This window comes from Dermochelys coriacea, chromosome 2 (genome assembly GCF_009764565.3).
Source record: "Dermochelys coriacea isolate rDerCor1 chromosome 2, rDerCor1.pri.v4, whole genome shotgun sequence".
Classification (NCBI taxonomy): domain Eukaryota; kingdom Metazoa; phylum Chordata; order Testudines; family Dermochelyidae; genus Dermochelys; species Dermochelys coriacea.
Window position 1 is genome coordinate 182521264 of NC_050069.1, and position 23387 is coordinate 182544650.

Genomic DNA, 23387 nt, shown 5'->3' on the forward strand with positions numbered 1-23387 from the left:
AGACCCATGTTGATTGAAATTAACTATATTACCCTTCTTTAATTCTTTGTTAATTGTGTCCTGCATCAGCCATTCCATTATTTTGCCTAGGACTGATGTCAGGCTGACAGGCCAGTAATTACTTGGGTCATCCATTTACCTTCTTTAAATACTGGCACACACTAGCTTTGTTCCTGTCTTCTAGAACTTCCCTGGTTTTCCAGGACATATCAATCAACATTAACAGTCCAAAAAGCTCCCAGACTACTCTTTTAAAAATCTTGGATACAAGTTATTCAAACCTGCTGATTCAAAAAGTCTAACTTTAGTAGCTGCTGTTTAACACCATCCTTAGTTACTGTTGGAATGGAAAATATATCATCATCATGATATGAATACAATATTTGCCTTTTTCCCCAAAAACAGAACAGAAATGTTTATTGAACAATTCTGCCTTTTTTATTATTATGGTATATCAGCAAAGCTGATAGTGAAGAACAGCAACATATCTCGTCCAAAGAGACATAATTTAAATCTTAAATAGGTATTTTAAAACCACCCAGAACTGATGAATATTAGCACAGCCAACTTATGGATTTCAAAGGAAGTCCTCCTTATAGAGGAATTGATTTCCTACCAGCAGTAATCTGCACACAAACTATCCTACTAACTAATTTAAGTGGAGGGGAGAATCGATAGTTTCCTCCCTATTGTGGAGTGACCTTTTATATTTATCGCCATCCTGTGTTTCTAATCTGACTAATACTGCTTCTGGTCATTGTAATCCACAGAGAGCCATTTACGAAAGACAATCCACACCTGTACCTGAAAGCTCTTAAAGCTTTCCCCTTAATCTGTACTTTGGTTTTTAAAGCCTAAAGTTCAATTTAACACAGAAGCACGCCCACGCATATGCATGCACACAGAGTATATTTCATACAGTGAAAAAACCTAACATACCATGAATAAAGTGTGAAATGTATTTGAAAGTACATTTGGTATTAATGATTGTAATGCTGATGGCAGTCATCTTGATAAAATGGAAGATTATTTTGGACACTATCAGCGTAAGGGCTCATAGCACAGATAGCTGCTAAGCTTTGCATCTTAATTAGTACTATTTCAGCTGCTGATGATTATTTGGAAGTTTCAGCTAAACCAGAATGCAATGTCTCACCACTGGAGTGAGCAAGCAGTTTTGGGCCCATAACACTGCTCTGCAATTGTCACTGGCTACCTGTTTACCTCTAAGTGTAGTTCAGAATGTTGGCTATGATCTATAAATCTCTAGATTGGCTGGGACACAATTCACTAGGAGATTTTCATTCTCCTCATGTCCTGCCATGGGTCATCTGGTTTGTCTTGCTGTTGATTCCTGGAACTGGCTTCTCCACAGCTTAGAGAGGATACTTTCAGTGGCACATCAACAGCCCTGAAACCTATTCTTTCTAGAGGACTGTTAGAGTTCTATTTGGGCAACTTTCAGGGAAAAGCATAAGACTTTCTTGTTTGGACAGGGTTCTGATCAGCTTTATAAAGGACAAGGGGGTTGCTAATAAGAAGGAAGCTCTGTTCTAAGTTCTGTTGCGGCTACTTTTATTGATGTAATTGTGCAGTGATTTGGCCATAGACACCAATAAAAAATTCAAAACAAATACATTTCACATATGAGCTGAGTTTGGTTCCCATAAATGAAAAGTTAGTGCATTAGCCCACTATGCCACTTAATTCTTGGACAGCAGGAAAAGCATGCGTTTTAGTAGCACCTTTCCCCTCCTTTATCCAACCTTATTCTGACTCCTTTGGGTCTCACTAATTTCTTTTAAATCTCCTGATTTAAATCTCCTGATTTAAAAAACAAATGTTATCTTTTAATCTTTTTTTCATAAATCCCATACTAACAATTCTATATTGCTTTAGGCACAGAACCAAGAAAAAAGTTTAATTCAAGGGCAGCAATCCTCTATCAATTTAATCCATGGCACTGCCAGAAACAATGCAGACTGAGTCACAAGTATGATTTGTTTCTAGTACATGATTTAGATGAGGGCCCATTCAACTAAATGCTGCTTACTTTCACTGTCAGGTTATAAGGTTTTGTAAATACTGGGTATGTTTGCTTAAATAATAAAAGAAATATGCTTGGAAACATATGCATCTAATGTAACAGTTTATGATGATTCAGGGAGAAGAAAGTGTTAAACTCACTGAAGCAGTAAATACCTTATTGCCAAGCCTTGAGGGCAATTATATGATTTCATTTCCTGAAGTGGCATCACATCCCTTATCAAAAATTTTGCACATGACCTTAGTTAAAACATGATTGCAAACAAAGAATTGGTTGGTTTTAAATGCAAATGTAAAACATGTCCAAGTTATGAAGTATGTCAAGCAGTGTGACTATAGATTTTAGTAAAGCGGAGCTGTTACAGGATTTTTTTTTAAACATATTGGCAATATAGATAATAGGAAGTAAGCCATACTTTCTACAACCCATTAGCAGAGTTATTCTCTCGTTAAGACCTTAAGGGTCATTTTTCACCTGAAGTGGAGACTACTCCTATTCCTACTGAAGGTCAGTGTGAATGGCAAGCACATTTCTGAGAGCACAATTTGGTCCTAATTGTTCATACTTTGATTCCTTTATTTTCTTTCATTTAGGACAAGTTCTCGGTATCTCATTCTCTTCTCTCCAACAAACTTGCCACGGCAGCCTTGTTTTGACCATTACAGGTACCTCTGCATGTAGAAAACACACTGACATCATAAAGGATAAGGTACAGGAATTTAGGGTATTATGCGGAGCAATTCGGCTTCATCATTTGCAAATGCAAATGAAAACATTATACTGTGACAAGAAGCCCAGTGTGGTTGGGGAACAAATGAATCTATTCCTAAGTGACAGGTTTAAATTTCAGCAGATCATGCTATTAACTTGCTACTGGTGAAATTACAATTCTCTGCTTCAACGCTGCCCTCTTCCCCCCCCCCTTTTCTCTTTTTTTTAAAGTACAGACAAACTGCAACCTTTTGCTGAATTAGTGGATAAAATAAACTTGCCCGTGAACAAATCTGATGTGCTTCTATAAAGTTCATTAAATTCGTTTCTCTTTTAAGGAAATAAAGTGCAGGTTGCCCCCTTAGCACCAAAGAAAAAAGAAAGGAACATAATAGTTTTTAATTGAGTTGTTTGCTCTTTGTTCTTAGCTGTCTTTATGCTTTCAGAACAAATTTACTGCCTGCTTTTTAATCCTTGTCTAGGAGAAAGAATTTAATTTAATTGAAATGTTATGAGCTCTTAGCTTCTCAGGGTGAAGGAGAAGGTAATGTCATTAGGCACATTTTCCTCTTTGTCCTGGTTTTTGGTATTAAGACAGTTTTAATGAGTATTTTAACGAGTATATTCCTGATTCCACACCTTTTTTCAACTGTTGTCAACAAGAAGCACTCCCCATGGAAACAAACAATAAAAGACTAACTTGACATCTTTAACAAAGGCTCTGTCCTTCAAAGACATTGGGTAAAGGACCAATTTAATTAGGATGGGAAAAGAAGCTGCCAATCAAATTTAGAAACGCTATTCATTAAATAGGCTAATAGATAAAAAGGGTGCCACAATTTCTGGAATGCAATCTCTTCCACTGCTTCAAGCAATACCTCACTGAACACAAAGTGCTAAAAGGATTGACATAATATATTTGGGGTGTGCAGGTTAGAAATGTTCACATATTCCCGTGAATCACTCTTCCATAACACTTGAAAAGTCATGCCGGTGCATTCCCCTTGGGCAAACACCTGTTTACAAATGAGGACATGTCATTAAAAGTGACTTCAGCTTCTTTTATGCTCTGTGCCAAATTCACTGTTACTCATTTGGATTATGCCAGGTCTAGCATTCCAATCCCATGTTCTGGACAATTAATTGCAACCTTTAGTTTCTCACTACTTATCTACTTTAAAAAGTGCCTGAAAATAGAGAGCGAGAGACAGTAGTCACATTTTCCACACAGAAAAATGATGCCACACGTTTAGTTAACACAAATACACCCGCAAAACCTACAAATGAATGAGGTAAGTTAACTCATATACAGCAAGTCTAATTGATACACTGATGATGTCATACACATTTATAGTGTAACCAAATCCTCTCTTAAATATCAAAAGAATAAATAAAATATGTCAGCACATCGTAGAGAAAACATTTTATTCTGAGAATTATGCATCAAAGGATGACATGTAGCTTGTATCATCAATAGCATTTTCTTCTGATTCAGGTATGCAGTTTAATCATCTTTTTGCCACTAAAGCTTATTTTCACTATTTTTTGTTGATTCACTCATAGACAAAGGCTGAAAATTACTTTTTAACGAACTCCAAAAAGTTGTGTGTGACAAGTACCATGACACTGGATTAATATTCAAAGCTGGGTTTCCAAAAGCAGACTCCTAAATCCATATGTAGGCTTCTAAATAGTAGTCTGATTTTCAGAGGTACTGAACCTACTTGGGCACCCAAATTTGAAAATGTTGGCGTCAGTATTTTTAATATAATCAAATTTTCATAGCATGTGTTAGATTTACATTCATTTTTATAAAACCCATTTCTCCTTGGTTATCTCTAAGAGTTTTCTCTTTGTTTAAATGCACCTCCTGGTGCTAAAAGATTGCACTAAAAATAAAAAACTATTGATGAAACATTCTGATACATAATTTTAGATATGGGGCCAGATCCTGGACCCCATGCAGCTGCTGGTGGTCAGCTGGCACATAGCAACTGCAAGTTAACTACTGATTCTCCCAGCAGCGGAGATGTAGAACCACTTTAGTCAGCTCTATCCCATGCCCTCTGAACCTCAACCTCAAGCATTGGAGTTATGTCACCAGTATAGCCAGAGTCTGGTAATCCTGACAGAACCAAAGGCCCCATTGGGGCCAGTGCAGCCAGACCACTTTAGAGCAATCCTAATGCTTCTCTAATTTAGCAAGGGCCAAATTGGTCCATGGTCAATTCTTGGATTTGGAGAGGAGAGTTCAGAATGGTGGTATACCATCACCTTTCTCCCCTCGCCTCAAGTCTTGGGCCAACCAGAATTCAGCAAGACCAAAGGACTGAATATACAGTATTTTGAGTACCTAATTATTGTGGAATACTGTTGATCTTATATTTATGTAATGATTCTTCAATTTCCATCTGACAGCTAGTTTCTGATGCTTCATCACTTACAGGTCAAACTTAAATTGTTAAAGCAGCAAAGAGTCCTGTGGCACCTTATAGACTAACAGACATATTGAAGCATAATTCATTGGATGCATGTATTCACCCACGAAAGTGTATGCTCCAATATATCTGTTAGTCTATAAGGTGCCACAGGACCCTTTGCTGCTTTTACAGATCCAGAATAACACAGCTACCCCTCTGATACTTAAAATGTTAAGTTTCAGAGTAGTTTTAAAATGTTAAGAAATTCTCTATTTTAAAATCTGAAAAGAAATATTCTGAGGCCATTGCTCACAGAAACATCTGACATAATAAATCACTGAAAGTGTTAGGAGGAGATAAGTACTAAAATCAATTCTCAAAACTACATACCAAATCAAATGTTTGTTTCCAAAAATGTTCAGAATTTTTCAGCAAACTGAAATAGTTTGGGGTCAACCAAAACTGCATTTTTCAGCAAATAAACTATTTTTCTGCATTTTTCCCCCAGCTCTACGTATAATATCTCTAATTAATGCATGTGTTTTGACACTACAAAAGAGATGAAATTCTTCTATTAACATAATTTATACAATTTCTTAAGAAGCAAGTTTAGTTCGAGAGGTTCCTATTCCATGATATCATATCCCCTTCTCTATCCCAGGAAAAGCAGAGACATTTGAGTATGTATTGTATTTCAAAAGAGTATTGGGGGACTTTACCTTTTGGCAACCCCAGTATTTCCACAGTCTTTTCCAAAAAATATATATTAACAATGGTAAGAAATATATTTTTAAAATATATTGGTTAAAATAGAATCAATTTTTTTCTGTTGCTCAGTGCTGTCAGACATTCACCTAATTTAGGGAAATGGCCTGTCACTGGATTATCAAATCTATCTGAAAAACTGGCATAAGCAATGCCTGAGGGCCACATGAGCAAAAATATGGACCAAATGGGAAATCTCACATCAGCCCAGCACTCCAGACACCCAGCTACAGGGGAATAATTACTACTCCCTGGCGATGTCCACTTTAGCAAATTAGTCATCTCTCTTTTAAACTAGAGCTGGGCAAACTTCAAAAGGTTCCGAGATTTGAATGCACATCTGAACCAGCCAATGTTCAGTTGCTTATCTGAAGCTTATCTGCAGATCCTTCACATTATCCTAACCTTCTTGAGTCTCCAAATCCAGGCTAGAAATATTTTAAAACAAAGCCTTTTTGTTGTATTTTTGACACCTCTGTTCCTGATCCCAGATGAAAAGAGTATGAGAACAGCCTCTTTCACTGTATTTCAGTGCCTTTCAGTCCAGCTGCCAGACAGAAAGCAGAAGTGAAAACACATATTGGATGTTTCAGAATCTCAGAAAAGAAAATGTTTGGTTTGAGTTCAGCTCCAAATAAAAGGGCAAAGTTCAAGGCTGGTTTCTTATTTTATCTGAAACAGTTCACTTATCCCTACTTTTAATCTCAACAAATTGCCAGATACAGCATCGACTAATCCAATTCGATTTAGAGGTTTGTCAATAATTACTTTTAAAAAAATTCAGACTGATTAGGGCAACAAATATCTAGACATTTCTTTGTTAGGCCTGTTCAATTAGTTGAAACATATAAACTCAAACCGGCCATAAAGCATTTATGCTTTTTTTCTTTGCAGCTTACATCCAATATCAACTGAGAATCTCTGAGAATCTGCTTCACCCTGGAGCCTGCCAGGTACTTACTGACATAAAAACCCTTCACATTTACCTTCTGCTTTGTAAACTAGCACAAAGCACAAGAAAAAGTGCCAGTTATTAAATTATAATTGTATTTTTAAACTAATGGATATTAATATAGGAAAGCCCTTTAAAAAAGAGAACATTATTCTCAAAATGTTGCTTGAATTATTTTAAGACCACCCAATTAATGGCCATCATTTTATTTATTCTTTGAATGAATGGGACCCTCTTTCTTCTTTAAGGTTTGCCCTCTCCCCCAATGCACAGATGCAATTATCTATTAAAATAATTTGTATAGGCTCTTTTTCCCACTTGTCAATGAAAAACATTTTCATTATGATATGAATTTGCCCCTCAAAAGTTTTTATAAAAAGCAAAGCCATAGAAAATTAAAACAATCATTTCTACCTGAAAGCAAAAGTTACATGTTAAGAAGTTACAGGTTAAGAAAACCAAGCAGAAAAAAGAACACTAACAAAAATCAGTTCCATACCACTCCTCTCTATGTATTTTCTGACATCTCAAACTAAACTGTAGTATCTCCAAGTAGACAACAATTGTTTACAAAAGATAAATTGGTATTACATTAATCCTTGAGTCTTGCATTCATGATTTTTTTGGCTTACTTCTGCAGCTTGATTCTGAGCTATTACTACAGCCCGAGGCCTAATCATTTGGTTATCTTTATGGTAAAATATACACATATTTCTTGAATCGTTGCAAAAACGGTTTTAAACAGACTTATTAGCTCACTGAGCTGTAATAATTAGGACAAATACTTTAATTGTATTCAGGGCGGATTATGACATTCTAAGGCCCTAAACTATGTCGAAAGTATCAGAGGCTCCATACCTTAAAAAATTAATTTATTATTTTCACAGAAAGGACATTGAATATATAAACACGAAAGCTGTATATTTGCATATATACAAATGCAAAGTTGTAAAAATAGAACAAGTATCTAATTAAAACACGTCTTGCAATATGCCTGTTTACATTATAAAACAGTTTCAAATTAACATATTTTCGTCTATGATTTCTTAATTAGTAGATATGAAAACTTTATATCTACAGCAACACAAAAGCAGTTACAGTTACACAGACCATCTTACTTAATGGAAGAGGTACAACCTGCAGTATGTCTGTTTGCACATCACATTCATTTTCACACTGAAATTTAAAACATTTTCTTTCGTGATTTTTGGTGAGCAAAGTCATTGATGATATCCTCAAATGTTAAGTTACAGAGTTTGTCAGTTTTGATGCACAGAATAGTTAGGGCAGATAGCTTTTCTTGCAGCATTTTCTAGGCAGACAACTCTCTTCGCATTTGCTACTCTATCCTCTGTCTCCCCCAGGTCCATTAATTAATCTCGAGTAAACACCTTGGACACACAGAGTGACAACAAGCTATATGCGCAAAAGAGAAAAAGAATTTACCAGAAAAGAGACCGGTAATCCCTAGACAGGCACTGAGAAAGTGAGGGGAAAAAAAAAAAAAAAAAAGACAGTTACCTGTTCTGTAACTGTTGTTCTTCGAGATGTGTTGCTCATGTCTATTCCATGTTGGGTGTGTGTGCTCGCCACATGCACCAGTGTGGGAATTTTTTCCCTCAGCGGTATCCGTAGGGGACGAGGTCTGGCACGCTCTGGAGTGGTTCGCACATGCCACAGTATAGGGGGTGCTGCCGGCTCCCCCCACCCTCAGTTCCTTCTTGTCGGCAACCCCGACAATGGGGTAGGAAGGTGGTCATGGAATGGACATGAGCAACACATCTCGAAGAACACCAGTTACAAAACAGGTAACTGTCTTTTCTTCTTTGAGTGCTCGCTCATGTCCATTCCATATTAGATGACTCCCAAGCAGTACCAACGGAGGCGGGTTGGAGCTCATGGACATGTAGATTGCAACACAACTCTGCCAAACCCAGCATCATCCCTGGCCTGCTGAGTGATGGTGTAACGCTCCGTGAACATGTGAATCGAAGACCATGTCATGGCTCTGCAAATCTCTGAGTGGGAATTGCGCCAGGAAGGCTGCTGAGGATGCCTGAGCTCTGGTTGAGTGGGCCCTTATGATCGGCAGCAATGGGACTTGTGCTAGCTCGTAACAGGTCCGGATGCAGGTGGTGATCCAGGTGGAAATCCTCTGCGAAGACACCGGAAGGCCCTTCATCCTGTCTGCTGTTGTGATGAAGAGCTGGGTCAACCTGTGGAAAGGCTTGGTCTGCTCAAGGTAAAACGCCAGGGCATGTCTGACGTCCAGGGTGTGTAGCCTCCTTTCCTCATTAGTGGTGCACAGCTTGGGACAAAACACCAGGAGGAAGATGCCTTGGCTGACATGGACGGAAGACACCATCTTCGGCAGAAAGGCCAGATGGGATCCCAGTTGAACCTTGTCCTTGTAGAACACCACATACAGCAGTTCCGATGTCAGGGCTTTAATCTCTGACATTTGTCTCGCTGATGTTACCACCACAAGGAAAGTAATCTTTCATGACAGGTGGGAAAGGGAGTAGGAGGCCATAGGCTCAAAGGGCAGGCCTGTGAGCCTAGAAAGAACCAAGTTAAGGTCCCAATGTGGGACAGGAGCCTGGCCCGGCAGGAAGAATCTCTTGAAGCCTCTCAGGAATCTGAGTGTCATGTCGTGCGAGAACACGGTCTGATCTTGGATCGGCAGGTGAAAAGCAGCGATGGCAGCAAAATACACCCTGATGGAAGAGAGGACCAGCCCCTGGTTCTTTAGATGAAGCAGGTAGTCTAAGAGATTTAAGGAGGAGTGCGCCAGAGAGATGCTATGCTCAGATGTCCAGTGGGAGAACCTTGTCCACTTGGCCAGGTAAGTTGCTCTGGTGGAAGGCGTGCTGCTTTCCTGGGGGACTTTCTGGACCTTGCTAGAGCAGGCTCGCTCCTCTGGGTTCAACCACACAGCATCCACACCGTGAGGTAGAGGGAGGCATGGCTGGGGTGCAGGCAGCACCCATGATCTTGCGAAATCAGATCCAGTCAGTCGGGAAGGGGCCAGGGAGCGGTTGCTGCCAGATCCATCAGCGTGCTGAACCAATGCTGGCATGCCCACGCCGGGGTAGTCATGATGACTTGGGCCTTGTCTCTCTTGATCTTTGACAGGACTCTGCTGATGAGTGAGATTGGCAGGAAGGTGTACATCAGGCCCCCTGACCATGAAAGGAAAAGGCGTCTGAGGGGGAGCCCTTGCCCAGGTCCTATAGGGAAGAGAACTGATGACATTTCCTGTTCTGTCTGGTGGCAAACGGGTCCACTCGGGGAGTTTGCCACCTCTGGGAAAGCGATCAGAACACGTCCGGATGGAGCAACCACTCATGGTGAGAGAAAAAAAGACCTGTTGAGGGCCATCTGCCAGTGTGTTCCTGATGCCAGGGAAGTGACAGGCCTCCAGGTGGATCTCGTGCTTGATGCAGAAATCCCACAACCAGAAAGCCTCTTGACAGAGAGAAGATGAGCATGTTTCCCCTTGCCTGTTGATGTAGAACACCAAAGCCATTGTCCATCAACCCTCTCACCACCTTGGTTGACAGATGTGGTAGGAAGACCTCGCAGGCCAAATGTACTGCCCTGAGCTCCTTGACATTTATATGCAAGGCCACCTCCTCCAGGGACCATGTCCCTTGGATCTGGGAGCTCACCTAGATGTACTCCCCAGCCAATGGTCGAACTGATAATGGACGCTTCGGACAAGTGGCGCTGGCTGTCGAACAGAACTCCTTCCAGGGCAGTCTTGGGGTCGGTCCACCATTGCAGGAAGGTAAGTATCACCAGTGGAATAGCAATAACTTTGTCCAGGTGATCTCTGGACTAGGAATAGACTGTCACCAGCCATTGGTGCAAGGGTTGCATCCAGAGCCTTGCATGGCAGACAACAGATGTACATGCTGCCATGTGATCCAGCAAACACAGACATACCTAGGTTGTCGCAAGCACTAGGGGACGTCTCTTGAGAGGAGGAGTGGTAACGCTGAGACAGGGACTTACAAAAAGGTACCAAGGTGGGTTTACCCTTGGATCAGGGTACCACCGTAGCAGGTGTGGATGGCACCGGTAGCATCAGGATATCCTGCACTGCCTGCAGGGCCTTGGGTGTCGACGGGACCTCTAACTGACGAAACCCTGTGTCACTGTCCAGCGTGGCAGGCATGGGTCGGGATGTGCTAGACCACTCAACCTGAGCTGGGGCCCAGCTCCTGGTTGGAGGTACCAAGCCGCCCTCCTTGGGCCTTGACTCCCCTCCTGCCCCTTGTGGGATATAGGAGATCTTCCTCTCCTGATCTTCTTTTGCCATTTGGCAGATGCCAAGGAGGGGGATTGGCGCCAGTCTGTTGAATGCACCGGTGGTATGCTCTGCACCGATGCTGCAGTGCTCAGGGCAGAGTCAGACCTCGACTGCTCCGGTGCCAGAGTGAGAGCCAACTCCATTAGAAGCGCTTTGAGATGGATGTCTTGCTCCTCCTTAGTCCATGGTTTGAAGGAAATGCAGATATGGCACATGTTGCTTATATGCAAATTGCCCAGATGCCTTAAACAACTCTTATGCGGATTGCAGATGGGCATCAGGGTTTTTTTTGCAGCAATCGCAGGTCTTAAAGCCTGGGGACTGGGGCATGCCCCGTCCCTAGGCTGAGTCCCGTTTGGGACTAACCAAGTAAAATACACTAACACTAACAGATAATTAACTATTTTACAAGTAAAGTTCATAACAATGAAGGAAGCAAAAAAGCTAGCCAAAGCAGCAGACGTTTCAGTACCGTCACTAGCAGCAAGAAGGAACTGAGGGTAGGGGGATCCTGCAGTGCCGCCTATACCGCAGCATGTGTGCGCCACTCCAGAGGGCACCAGAGCTGGCCCCTTTGGGTACTACTGAGAGAAAAACTTCTGGCACTGATGCATGTAGCAAGCACACACACCTAATATGGAATGGACATGAGCAAGCACTTGAAGAAGAATAAGCCTATATTCAAGCAAATATAATGATTATTATAGGCTTTAATAGCCTATAAATCAAATATGCACATAGTTTGAAATAACTTGCTCACCAAGTACTCAGAATATTTTTACACACACACACACACACACACACACACACAGCCCCCTTCACTTCTTTCAAAACCCTCTATTTTATCCTTTCATCAGCACACACTGATATTTACTGTGAAGGTTCCCGAAACTGATGGAAGGAAGCCAACACAAATTTATCCTCCTCAAGATCCACTCAACCCAAGTCCATAAATGATTACCTGAAAACTCAATCATGTGAACCATGGATAGCACATGAAGTAGGAAGCGGCGTGCGCACTAAAATACACAATTGTATATGTGTACAGATCAAAAGAAAGAAAGAACACATTAATACTTAAGAAAACAAAGAACAGGAGCGAAAGCATTATACGACCGAGCATGCAGAACCATAAACAAAAGATGGCTGCTTTCTGGCTATTACCAGCCAAGGGGAACGCTGTACATGATACTACTCCTAGGACGAGTCCCATACGACTATGAGCTTGGCAGGATTGCTTCACGACACTGCTGTCTCCGACCTCACATTTTTCCCGATTTTATCGACAGTGAGATTTATTTATTTATTTATTTATTTATTTAAAGTAGTTATGAAAGCACAGTCAGAATTTTACTAGTAGCAGCTAACCAACAAAACGCTGCCTTAGAAGACTGACAGCAGACTTACTTGTAGAAATACTAATTTTACAAGTGCAATTATCGTTTTTTTTCTGAGCCCTGGCCTCCCGCCTGTCAATAATGAATAATTAGTGAAGGGTAAGGGTATTTATGTAGCCAGATGTGTATATTTTTGCCATATTTGAACAAAAATGTCTATATTTAAAGAAAATCTTTTTACTACATCTCCTTTATTTATGAACCCATTTAGATAAAATTTAAAATGGAGTCCATTTTTTCTTTTTTAGAGGCTCCTCATATTGCAAGGCCCTAAACTGTAGCTTGCTTAGTTTATGCTTTAATCTGACCCTGATTGTATTTTTCTGCTATAACAAAAATGATACAAACAATAAACGATCAACCACTAGCTTCTCTGCCAAAAACTATACGTTACTTCTTTATTAAATGTACAGTACTTATAAATAGTGTCAAATGTAAGAAATCTGAAGAATCATTTTATTACATTATAGATTTGTGAGATCACACACACACTTTGGAATAAAACTAAAGAAACAAGGAGTAAGATACTCTACTTTGGCTGAGCTGCAATTGACACAGGATTAGGAGCTGGGACCAAATGGGATTTTAAGGTACTTTTCAGATTCATAGATCTTGGAACCAGTTCAAATCTCAGCATAAATGAAGGCAGCCACTTACTACCAGCTACCCACAGCTCCCTGGGGGCTATTCAGGCAGCCCGATGTCATGAGGGCATAAAGATGCTATGGCCATGCACCTATGATGGGGTCCAAAACAGAGAATGACTATACACCTCCCTCAGAAAAACTTAGCGGGGCTGACACTTCAGAGGTCCAAATCCATCAACTATTCATCATCTTTGCACTACTGGAGCAGCACAAAGCAACCACTAAGGGCTAGAGATCTGACCCAATATATGCAATGTTGGAATACAGACACATGTTTGTAACATTAATATTAGAATCACACTTATTAGGCATTGTTACTGAGGTTACTCTGGAATGAGCTTCCGGATGGAAGTCAGGAATTCCTATACTCTACCTCAGGCTCAATCACTGACTCACAGGGTGGTCTTGGCACTTAATCTCTATGCCTCAGTCTTCCCATCTGTGAAATAAATGGAGTAACAATACCTACAATTCCTACCTCAATCTCAAGTAAGAGACAAAATTACAATCTGAATTATAGAAAAATGAATAATCACATCACATCACATTTCTGTTAAACCCCACAATACCTTTTGTCTCTCAACAAAAGAGGTTCTACTACTGAAGGCTGAGCTTCTGCAGACATTGGGTGTTCTATTTGTTTAGTTAAGCATATTAGCAGCTTACTTAATTAAGAATACTTAATTCACACATTTGTCAAGTACCTGAAAATACCCTGTATACAAAAGGTGCTATGTAAATCAAACTAAATTGTATACTTTGGCAGAGATCCCCTGCAGTTTTCAGAGTAGCAGCCGTGTTAGTCTGTATTCGCAAAAAGAAAAGGAGTACTTGTGGCACCTTAGAGACTAAACAAATTTATTTGAGCATAAGCTTTCGTGAGCTACAGCTCACTTCACCTTTATAAGTTACATTTCATTTTTTAACGTATGTTATAATGTGTGTGTGTGTGTGTGTGTGTGTGTGTGTGTGTGTGTGTGTGTGTGTGTGTGTGTGTGTGTGTTTAATCTGCTCTATAAAAGAGGCATTCTTATCAAAATAAGCAATGGAAAAATCTATATATTGATTAGCTATCTATGTTCATGTGTATTATATTTTTAGTGGATTGATATATTGTAAAATTAAGACAATATTGTTAAATATTCTCAGTATGCTGAATAAGTGATCAAGCTACACTAAACCCAAGAAGTTATTTTCAGGAGGCATCCAAAGCTGTATTATAGTACAAACTAGACTTTTCACAAATTATTTTTTGTGAAAGTAGCCAATGTATCTATAGCACACACTTTCGGGGTTGGAATTCTGCTGCCAGAATTAGGGAGGCCCACTAGCATTTAGTTGACCTCCCACCCTGAGAAGTGCTGGGACTCCTCCTTGAACTACTGAGTCTCAGCTCTGGCTAAATTCCAGCACCGCACTCGCTTCATAAATGTGCTTTCAGAGCCAAGACATCTGTGTATTATAGTGACATACAAGTTATAAAAGCGGTGTTTATATCCGACTTCAGTATAATGTGAAAGTTTAGCAGCCACAAGACAGCTTTACCCAGAGCCTGGCCCTTACTTAAAGGCTTCATTGTATTTCAAATTACAGTACTCGGCAAGCTGAATTTATAAATTGATCACTTTCTTCTAATAATTATAAATCTATCGTCAGTGTTTTGGATACAAGCAGATGGCCCAAATGTCAGAAAACATGGCAAGAGAACCAAAGATTGAATTATTTAATATATATTATCTTCTGACAAACATTTCTCATCGTTGTTATTCAGTTCAGAAAACAAGAAAGCAGGCTGCAGTTGAAACAAAATGCACCCGTGCATGTGCTTAGCAGCAGAGACTTCTGTGACCACATCACCCCAATGCTCAGCTCCCTGCACTGCTTCCAGATTGAATACAAAATCTAATTCAAGGTCTCTGCCCTGCCATTCAAAGCCCACCATAGGATTAACCCTAACTACCAGAAAGATGAACTCTCCCATTATAACCATAACCTCTTACATGGCAATGTTCCACTGGAACAACAACACTGCTGACAGATGATTCACAGGAGCTGGCCTTAAACTATGGAGCTCACTGCCATAGGAGATGAGAATGACCACAGGATTCATCACTTTAAGAACAAAACGCAAAATTCAACTCTTCAGCTTGGTTTTCCTATAGTTACCTAAACTCAATACAACCACACATGGTATTAAACACACAAACAAAAATCCCATTATGCTAATCGAGCTATTTTTCCTATTGAGCGAGAAAGAGAAAAAAAACATATCTATTTTGAGATTTTTAGACACGAGAGTGATGGCGGAGCAACTTGACTGGATGAGTGACTTCCTTCCAAATATAATGGGAAGTGGAGAAAACAATTTATATACACGAGGCATTACCAGTCAATTAAAGAGCCAGTAATAATGGTCATTTTCATTTTGAAAATTACATTTGAATATCCAGTTGGTGATGTGGCAAACTAACTTATGTTACTATCCCACAAACACCAGGATTTGAATTGAACAGCTGAGATTTTCAGCAGAGATACCACTGTAGAGACAGGCTGGAAGGGGAATGCCTGAGTAGGGATGCAAAAAACACTGCAGAAAAGCTCCTCAGTCATTCAATTCCAGAGGATAAGGACTCTGCTGTTCTTAAAATGTCCACAAAGTGCCAGGCACACACAACCTGCTTCCATTCTTGCAGTAATTTCTTGAGTTTTATTGCTAACTTTTCCTATTTCATATGTTAGGTTCCTTATATACATCTTTGCTTACCACAAACTATATTTAAATATAAAGGGGGTACCTGTGGCACCTTAGAGACTAACAAATTTATTAGAGCATAAGCTTTCGTGAGCTACAGCTCACTTCATCGGATGCATTTGGTGGAAAAAACAGAGCAGAGATTGATATACACACACAGAGAACATGAAACAATGGGTTTATCATACACACTGTAAGGAGAGTGATCACTTAAGATAAGCCATCACCAGCAAGGGGGGAGGGGGAAGGAGGAAAACCTTTCATGGTGACAAGCAAGGTAGGCTATTTCCAGCAGTTAACAAGAATATCTGAGGAACAGTGGGGGGTGGGGTGGGTGGGGGGGAGAAATAACATGGGGAAATCGTTTTACTTTGTGTAATGACTCATCCATTCCCAATCTCTATTCAAGCCTAAGTTAATTGTATCCAGTTTGCAAATTAATTCCAATTCAGCAGTCTCTCGTTGGAGTCTGTTTTGGAAGCTTTTTTGTTGAAGGATAACCACTCTTAGGTCTGTAATCGAGTGACCGGAGAGATTGAAGTGTTCTCCAACTGGTTTTTGAATGTTATAATTCTTGATGTCTGATTTGTGTCCATTCATTCTTTTACGTAGAGACTGTCCAGTTTGACCAATGTACATGGTAGAGGGGCATTGCTGGCACATGATGGCATACATCACATTGGTAGATGCGCAGGTGAACAAGCCTCTGATAGTGTGGCTGATGTGATTAGGCCCTATGATGGTGTCCCCTGAATAGATATGCGGACAGAGTTGACAACGGGCTTTGTTGCAAGGATAGGTTCCTGGGTGGGTGGTGTGTGGTTGCTGGTGAGTATTTGCTTCAGACTGGGGGGCTGTCTGTAAGCAAGGACTGGTCTGTCTCCCAAGATCTGTGAGAGTGATGGGTCGTCCTTCAGGATAGGTTGTAGATCCTTGATGATGCGTTGGAGAGGCTTTAGTAGGGGGCTGAAGGTGATGGCTAGTGGCCTTCTGTTATTTTCTTTGTTGGGCCTGTCCTGTAGTAGGGGACTTCTGGGTACTCTTCTGGCTCTGTCAATCTGTTTCTTCACTTCAGCAGGTGGGTATTGTAGTTGTAGGAATGCATAATAGAGATCTTGTAGGTGTTTGTCTCTTGTCTGAGGGGTTGGAGCAAATGCGGTTATATCGTAGAGCTTGGCTGTAGACAATGGATCGTGTGGTATGATCTGGATGAAAGCTAGAGGCATGTAGGTAGGAATAGCGGTCAATAGGTTTCCGATATAGGGTAGTGTTTATGAGACCATCGCTTATTAGCACCGTAGTGTTCAGGAAGTGGATCTCTTGTGTGGACTGGTCCAGGCTGAGGTTGATGGTGGGATGGAAATTGTTGAAATCATGGTGGAATTCCTCAAGAGCTTCTTTTCCATGGGTCCAGATGATGAAGATGTCATCAATGTAGCGCAAGTAGAGTAGGGGCATTAGGGGACGAGAGCTGAGGAAGCGTTTATCTAAGTCAGCCATAAAAATGTTGGCATACTGTGGGGCCATGCGGGTACCCATCGCAGTGCCGCTGACTTCAAGGTATACATTGTCCCCAAATGTGAAACAGTTATGGGTGAGGACAAAGTCACAAAGTTCAGCCACCAGCTTAGCCGTGACATTATCGGGGATACTGTTCCTGACGGCTTGTAGCCCATCTTTGTGTGGAATGTTGGTGTAGAGGGCTTCTACATCCATAGTGGCTAGGATGGTGTTTTTAGGAAGATCACCAATGGACTGTAGTTTCCTCAGGAAATCGGTGGTGTCTCGAAGATAGCTGGGAGTGCTGGTAACGAAGGGCCTGAGGAGGGAGTCTACATAGCCAGACAATCCTGCTGTCAGGGTGCCAATGCCTGAGATGATGGGGCGTCCAGGATTTCCAGGTTTATGGATCTTGGGTAGCAGATAGAATACCCCAGGTCGGGGTTCTAGGGGTGTGTCTGTGCGGATTTGTTCTTGTGTTTTTTCAGGGAGTTTCTTGAGCAAATGCTGTAGTTTCTTTTGGTAACTCTCAGTGGGATCAGAGGGTAATGGCTTGTAGAAAGTGGTGTTGGAGAGCTGCCTAGTAGCCTCTTGTTCATATTCCGACCTATTCATGATGACGACAGCACCTCCTTTGTCAGCCTTTTTGATTATGATGTCAGAGTTGTTTCTGAGGCTGTGGATGGCATTGTGTTCTGCACGGTTGAGGTTATGGGGCAAGCGATGCTGCTTTTCCACAATTTCAGCTCGTGCACGTCGGCAGAAGCACTCTATGTAGAAGTCCAGTCTGCTGTTTCGACCTTCAGGAGTAGTCCACCCAGAATCCTTCTTTTTGTAGTGTTGGTAGGAAGGTCTCTGTGGGTTAATATGTTGGTCAGAGGTGTGTTGGAAATATTCCTTGAGTCAGAGACGTCAAAAATAGGATTCCAGGTCACCACAGAACTGTATCGTGTTCGTGGGGGTGGAGGGGCAAAAGGAGAGGCCCCGAGATAGGACAGATTCTTCTGCTGGGCTAAGAGTATAGTTGGATAGATTAACAATATTGCTGGGTGGGTTACGGGAACCAGTGTTGTGGTTTTCCTCCTTTCCCCCCCGCCTGCTGCTGGTGATGGCTTATCTTAAGTGATCACTCTCCTTACAGTGTGTATGATAAACCCATTGTTTCATGTTCTCTGTGTGTGTATATCAATCTCCCCTCTGTTTTTTCCACCAAATGCATCCGATGAAGTGAGCTGTAGCTCACGAAAGCTTATGCTCTAATAAATTTGTTAGTCTCTAAGGTGCCACAAGTACTCCTTTTCTTTTTGCGAATACAGACTAACACGGCTGCTTCTCTGAAACCTATATTTAAATATATAACCCTGCATCTTAGAATAAATACAGAACAATCAATAAGGGGAGCAGAGTGTGTGTGTGTGTGTGTGTGTGTGTGTGTGTGTGTGTGTGTGTGTGCAGTTTTAGTATCATCGTACAATAACCTTATGATTAAAGGATTTTGTGTTAGTTAATTCAATCTGGCACTATTGATTTTTAAAAACACGCAAGATTTCTTTTCCCTCTCATGAAGTCACTACAGGTCAGAGTCAAAGTTGTTTGAACGCTTTAATTGTACATTTCCATAGCCTGCTTGGATTTCTTTTCAAATTAAACTTAACTCTGAATTTCTTGCTTGGTTTGGGGATAATTGCAATATTGTTGTAATTAACTGTGCCCTAGGTTACTGATATGTATTCTCAACCTTAACTACATCTTAATTTAGGGTTTTATATTGAAAATTTCATACAGAAACACAAACAACAAATTCAAAGAGACTGTACCCATGGGATATCTCTAATGATATGAAGAATCAAGCTTTTTGCTTTACCCCATTCTGATACAGCACAAAGTCATCAGAGCATACTGGCCAGTTAAACTGGGTTTTCAGCTGCTTTCTTTCCTCAAAGCAGTACACCCTACTTTCCCCCTTCCCTCCTGTCCTCCAGATTCCCCATGCTTCTTGCATCTTTTTACATCTCCCTGTACACACTCCCAAATTCCACCTTGTACTGTCCTCCACAATCCCCTGCACATATCATTGTTTTTTCCTCTTTCCTCCACCACTTACATTCCCATATACAAATGGGCACACACACAGATTTCCCACTCCCTTCTACTCTTTCCTATTCCTATGCGCTTGCACATACCTACATTCACTACTTTCCCCCCTCCGTCCTGTTGAGCAGAGATAGTGCAATGGATATCTTCTGAAAATAAATATTTAGAATTAGTAGCCATTTTTCCATTATACTTCATAATTGAAAGTTTGAAGCAGAGGCTGCTGTGTGAAACCTTCTCCTTCAGAGAAACTTGCAAACAATTGCCCTCTTTCAAAATCTCCACCATCTCTCATTGTTCCCAAAGATGGTGACTGCCTATGTATTTTTCACATATAATGAAATAAAATCCCTGTTTTAAGTGCAAAACTCATCTCATCCTTAACCATGGAGCCACAACTGGCATCTCAAACTTTATCCACTTTTTAGATGTGCCAAATGTTAATGCAATTCCAAATAAATACAGGACTGTTAAAGACAGCAGTATTTAAACAGAACAGTCTACAAAGCATCTTCTGTAATCCCTTGGTCAATTCTCAAAGCATCAAGCTTTATGAGACACCCCTGAAACCTCCCTGTTTATAAAGCCTTGCTTACAGAAGAACGTCTCCCTCCATCTCAGACAGTATGACTACTAGCACTGTAATGAATACAATTATGTTAACATCAAAATGAATGTAGTGTGAAGTGAAAATAGGGACAGATAGCTATCTATGGTCTTTCCAGCTCTAATGTAGTTGAAATGTGTTATGAGTTTTCAGTGTATCAGTTTAAACATCTGGATTCCTTTCAGAAACCAAGAGATAGACGGAATGTCATTAAGAGTTTAGAGCAGAGAACTAGGAGCAAGCATTAGGCTCTATTTCTAGCTCAACCACTGCCTTGTTATGTAGTTTGAAGGTTGCGCCTCAATTTCCCAATTTGCATAATGAGTATAAAAACGTATCTTCCTAACACAAGTGTTGAAAGATTTAATTAATAGCACTGTGCAGGAACTTGAATGTCTATTTCACAGGAAATTTTGCAATTGAGAATCTGAATGAAAACTATTTCAAAATGTCCTACAAAACTACATTTAGAAAAAATCATTTATAATATAAAAGACAGTCCAAAACAAAAAGTTGTTTCAGAATGAAAAATCAAAATGTTCCATTCAAAATGTATTAGAACATTTTGACATTATTAAAATTCTTCATTTCAATTTTTTTTTCAAAACATAATTCAATTGAAAGCAACACGGGCCTGTGGAAAGTTTCAATTTTGACAAAACAGCATTTTCCCACAGGAACATGTTTCATCTGAAAATTTCTGAGCAGCTCTATTAATTAATTTACATGTAATGTGTTTTGAGATCCATGGATAAAAGGAGATAGCTATAAATGCAAAGTATTATTTTAATCCTATTTAGAATAATAAATTTGGCAGACATCAGTGGAATTATTGTACTGCCCATTTATCCAACTTGAATATGGTCCTTGAATCCAAGCAAAATTTCTACTTGTTTACTTATCACTCTGTGCTGTTCTTTTGAAACTGTAAATTATTTGGGGAAATGTTTCAAACAAAGTATATGAAAATATTTCAAACACAAATTTGAGTATTCTCTTGAGAAATTTTTTAAAAGTTCAAACACTCCTATATTGCAAATAACTTAGACACCACAAACCACAGTCTTCTTTTCATATACTATAAATTACGACATGAACTATGGAAACAAGTAGTTTTGATCTTAATCTATTTCCTTTTCCTTGACAAACATAATATAGTAATTAGGACTGAGTGCTGTAGGACCGAGATGTCACAGATTCAACTGTCAAACTTCAGAGTAGCAGCCGTATTAGACTGTATTCGCAAAAAGAAAAGGAGTACTTGTGGCACCTTAGAAACTAACAAATTTATTTGAGCATAAACTTTGCTCACGAAAGCTTAAGCTCAAATAAATTTGTTAGTCTCTAAGGTGCCACAAGTACTCCTTTTCTTTTTGCAAACTGTCAAACTGACAGTCTTAAAATTGCTCAAAAGAATATTCTAGTAGTAATGCAGGAAAATATCTGTGATTGATCCGCCAACTGTCCAGAAGATATGAAGGATACTCTTTGAAAAGAGTAAGAAGGACTAAATATCAAAGTACCTTGAACTATACCAGGGGTAAGGTCACTGATTAAAAGAGTAGAATGAAACCTGCAATTGTTCCTTTGTAAACAAAGACTTCAAAAGATTATCAGATAGAACAAAGCATCAGTAGTTTACATTAGTTATAACAAGCTGACTAACACTTCTCAGTGTTCTATATCTTCCTCAATGAAGAAGTGAAGGTGGAACAGTTTTTAGCTGCTACTCCAATATATTCTAATATATATTCCAATATATACCACAGCGGAGTGCTGCTTCAGAAAATAAATCCTTCTCCAATTAAATCAGTTCTACTACATTTTAGGCTTCATTTTTTTGTGAGCCTCCACATTATGTCTTTTCCCCACTTCTAGTCAAGCACATGTACTCACAGTTCATATTGCTTTCATGGCTGGTTGGCTGGGATAGGAATATCATCACAGGGCGGTGTCTGGACGCAAAACTTGATGGAAACTTGATAAGACTGGGGCACTTTTGTTGAGAGATAAAACTGTGTAAAACTAGAAAGGTTCTTAGGCTAGACTATGAGACAGGGAGTAGAGCTGGGCAGGGAACATTTTTCTCATCCTGCAAGATTTTTCATGATTTCAAAAAATTTTCTCATCCCAAATCACGTCAAAAAGTCAAAATCTCAAAAAAAAAAAATTAAACCAAACATGAAAAATAAATTAAATCAAATCAGGTCAGATAAAAAAAAACATTTTGTGCCAATAATTTTGAATTGTTTTGTTTCAATTTTGACGTTTTAGTTTTACTACAAATCAACTTAAGTTTCACAACAAAAAGCTCTTTTTCCCCAAAAAAGGAACTTTTCATTTAAAAATATTTTAAATTTTTTTCAGTATGTGAAATTAACTGGAATGGACTTATCACTGTGAACAGTTTTGGCATCATTGAACCAGCATTTTTCAGCAAAAAATTCCTGACCCACTCTGACAGGGAGAGACCTTAGGATGTAGAACAAAGCAGCATGTAGAGGGAATGAAGAATAGCAAAGATAAGACAGAGATGGTGGAGGAAAAGAAAGTAGAAAATAAAAATGAGACTGAGAAAAATAAGCAGTGCTCCCTCTAAAAGAAAAGGTTTAAGAAGGCAGGAATAGAAGTAGGAGTGGACTCTCATGCATCTGACATGAAGGTGGAAAAGCTAAAATTAAATAAAGTGGTAGGATAAAAAGGAAAATATAAGTATTAAAATGGTTTCTGATTTAATCCCAAAATATACTAACTACCGTTTCTAGGTGACCATTTCCTGTCCTATATGGCCAACTGGAAGTATTTGTACAGTATTTTTCAGTGCAAATAGCCATTAATAGGCAACCCTCTTTCTAACGTAACCAGCAGCAGCCTAAAAATAGTCCCTGTGGCAGCTTCTCTTATTATACAAGTCTCTGAAGATTCCTAATACGTGAATTTCTGCCAGTTTTGCAGTAAAATGCATAGGAATACATATGAAACAACCCCTCAACAAGAACTACAGGACCCACAAAGCTCTTCATGGGCCAGTTCAACCCCACTCCTTCAGCACTGTATCCTCACCATGTATTAACAGACCACTTCTTATAGGGTGACCAGATGTTCCGATTTTATAGGGACAGTCCCGATTTTTAGGTCTTTTTCTCACATAGGCGCCTATTACCCCTCACCTCCTGTCCC

General features: G+C 39.9%; 1 protein-coding gene across 19 annotated transcripts in view; it reads right to left on the reverse strand.

Annotated features, from left to right (window-relative positions):
• BBS9 (Bardet-Biedl syndrome 9) overlaps nucleotides 1-23387 on the reverse strand; it is a 461967-nt gene that overhangs the window by 248949 nt on the left and 189631 nt on the right. Inside the window, exon 20 of one of the 19 annotated variants that reach the window (XM_043508770.1) lies at nucleotides 15349-15366. The exons of the other annotated variants lie outside the window; for them this stretch is intronic. Within the exon in view, the coding sequence (XP_043364705.1) occupies nucleotides 15364-15366 (3 nt within the window). The 3' untranslated portion in view covers nucleotides 15349-15363. Of the gene's footprint in view, nucleotides 1-15348; nucleotides 15367-23387 lie in introns of those variants that run through there. 19 annotated transcript variants of the gene reach the window in all.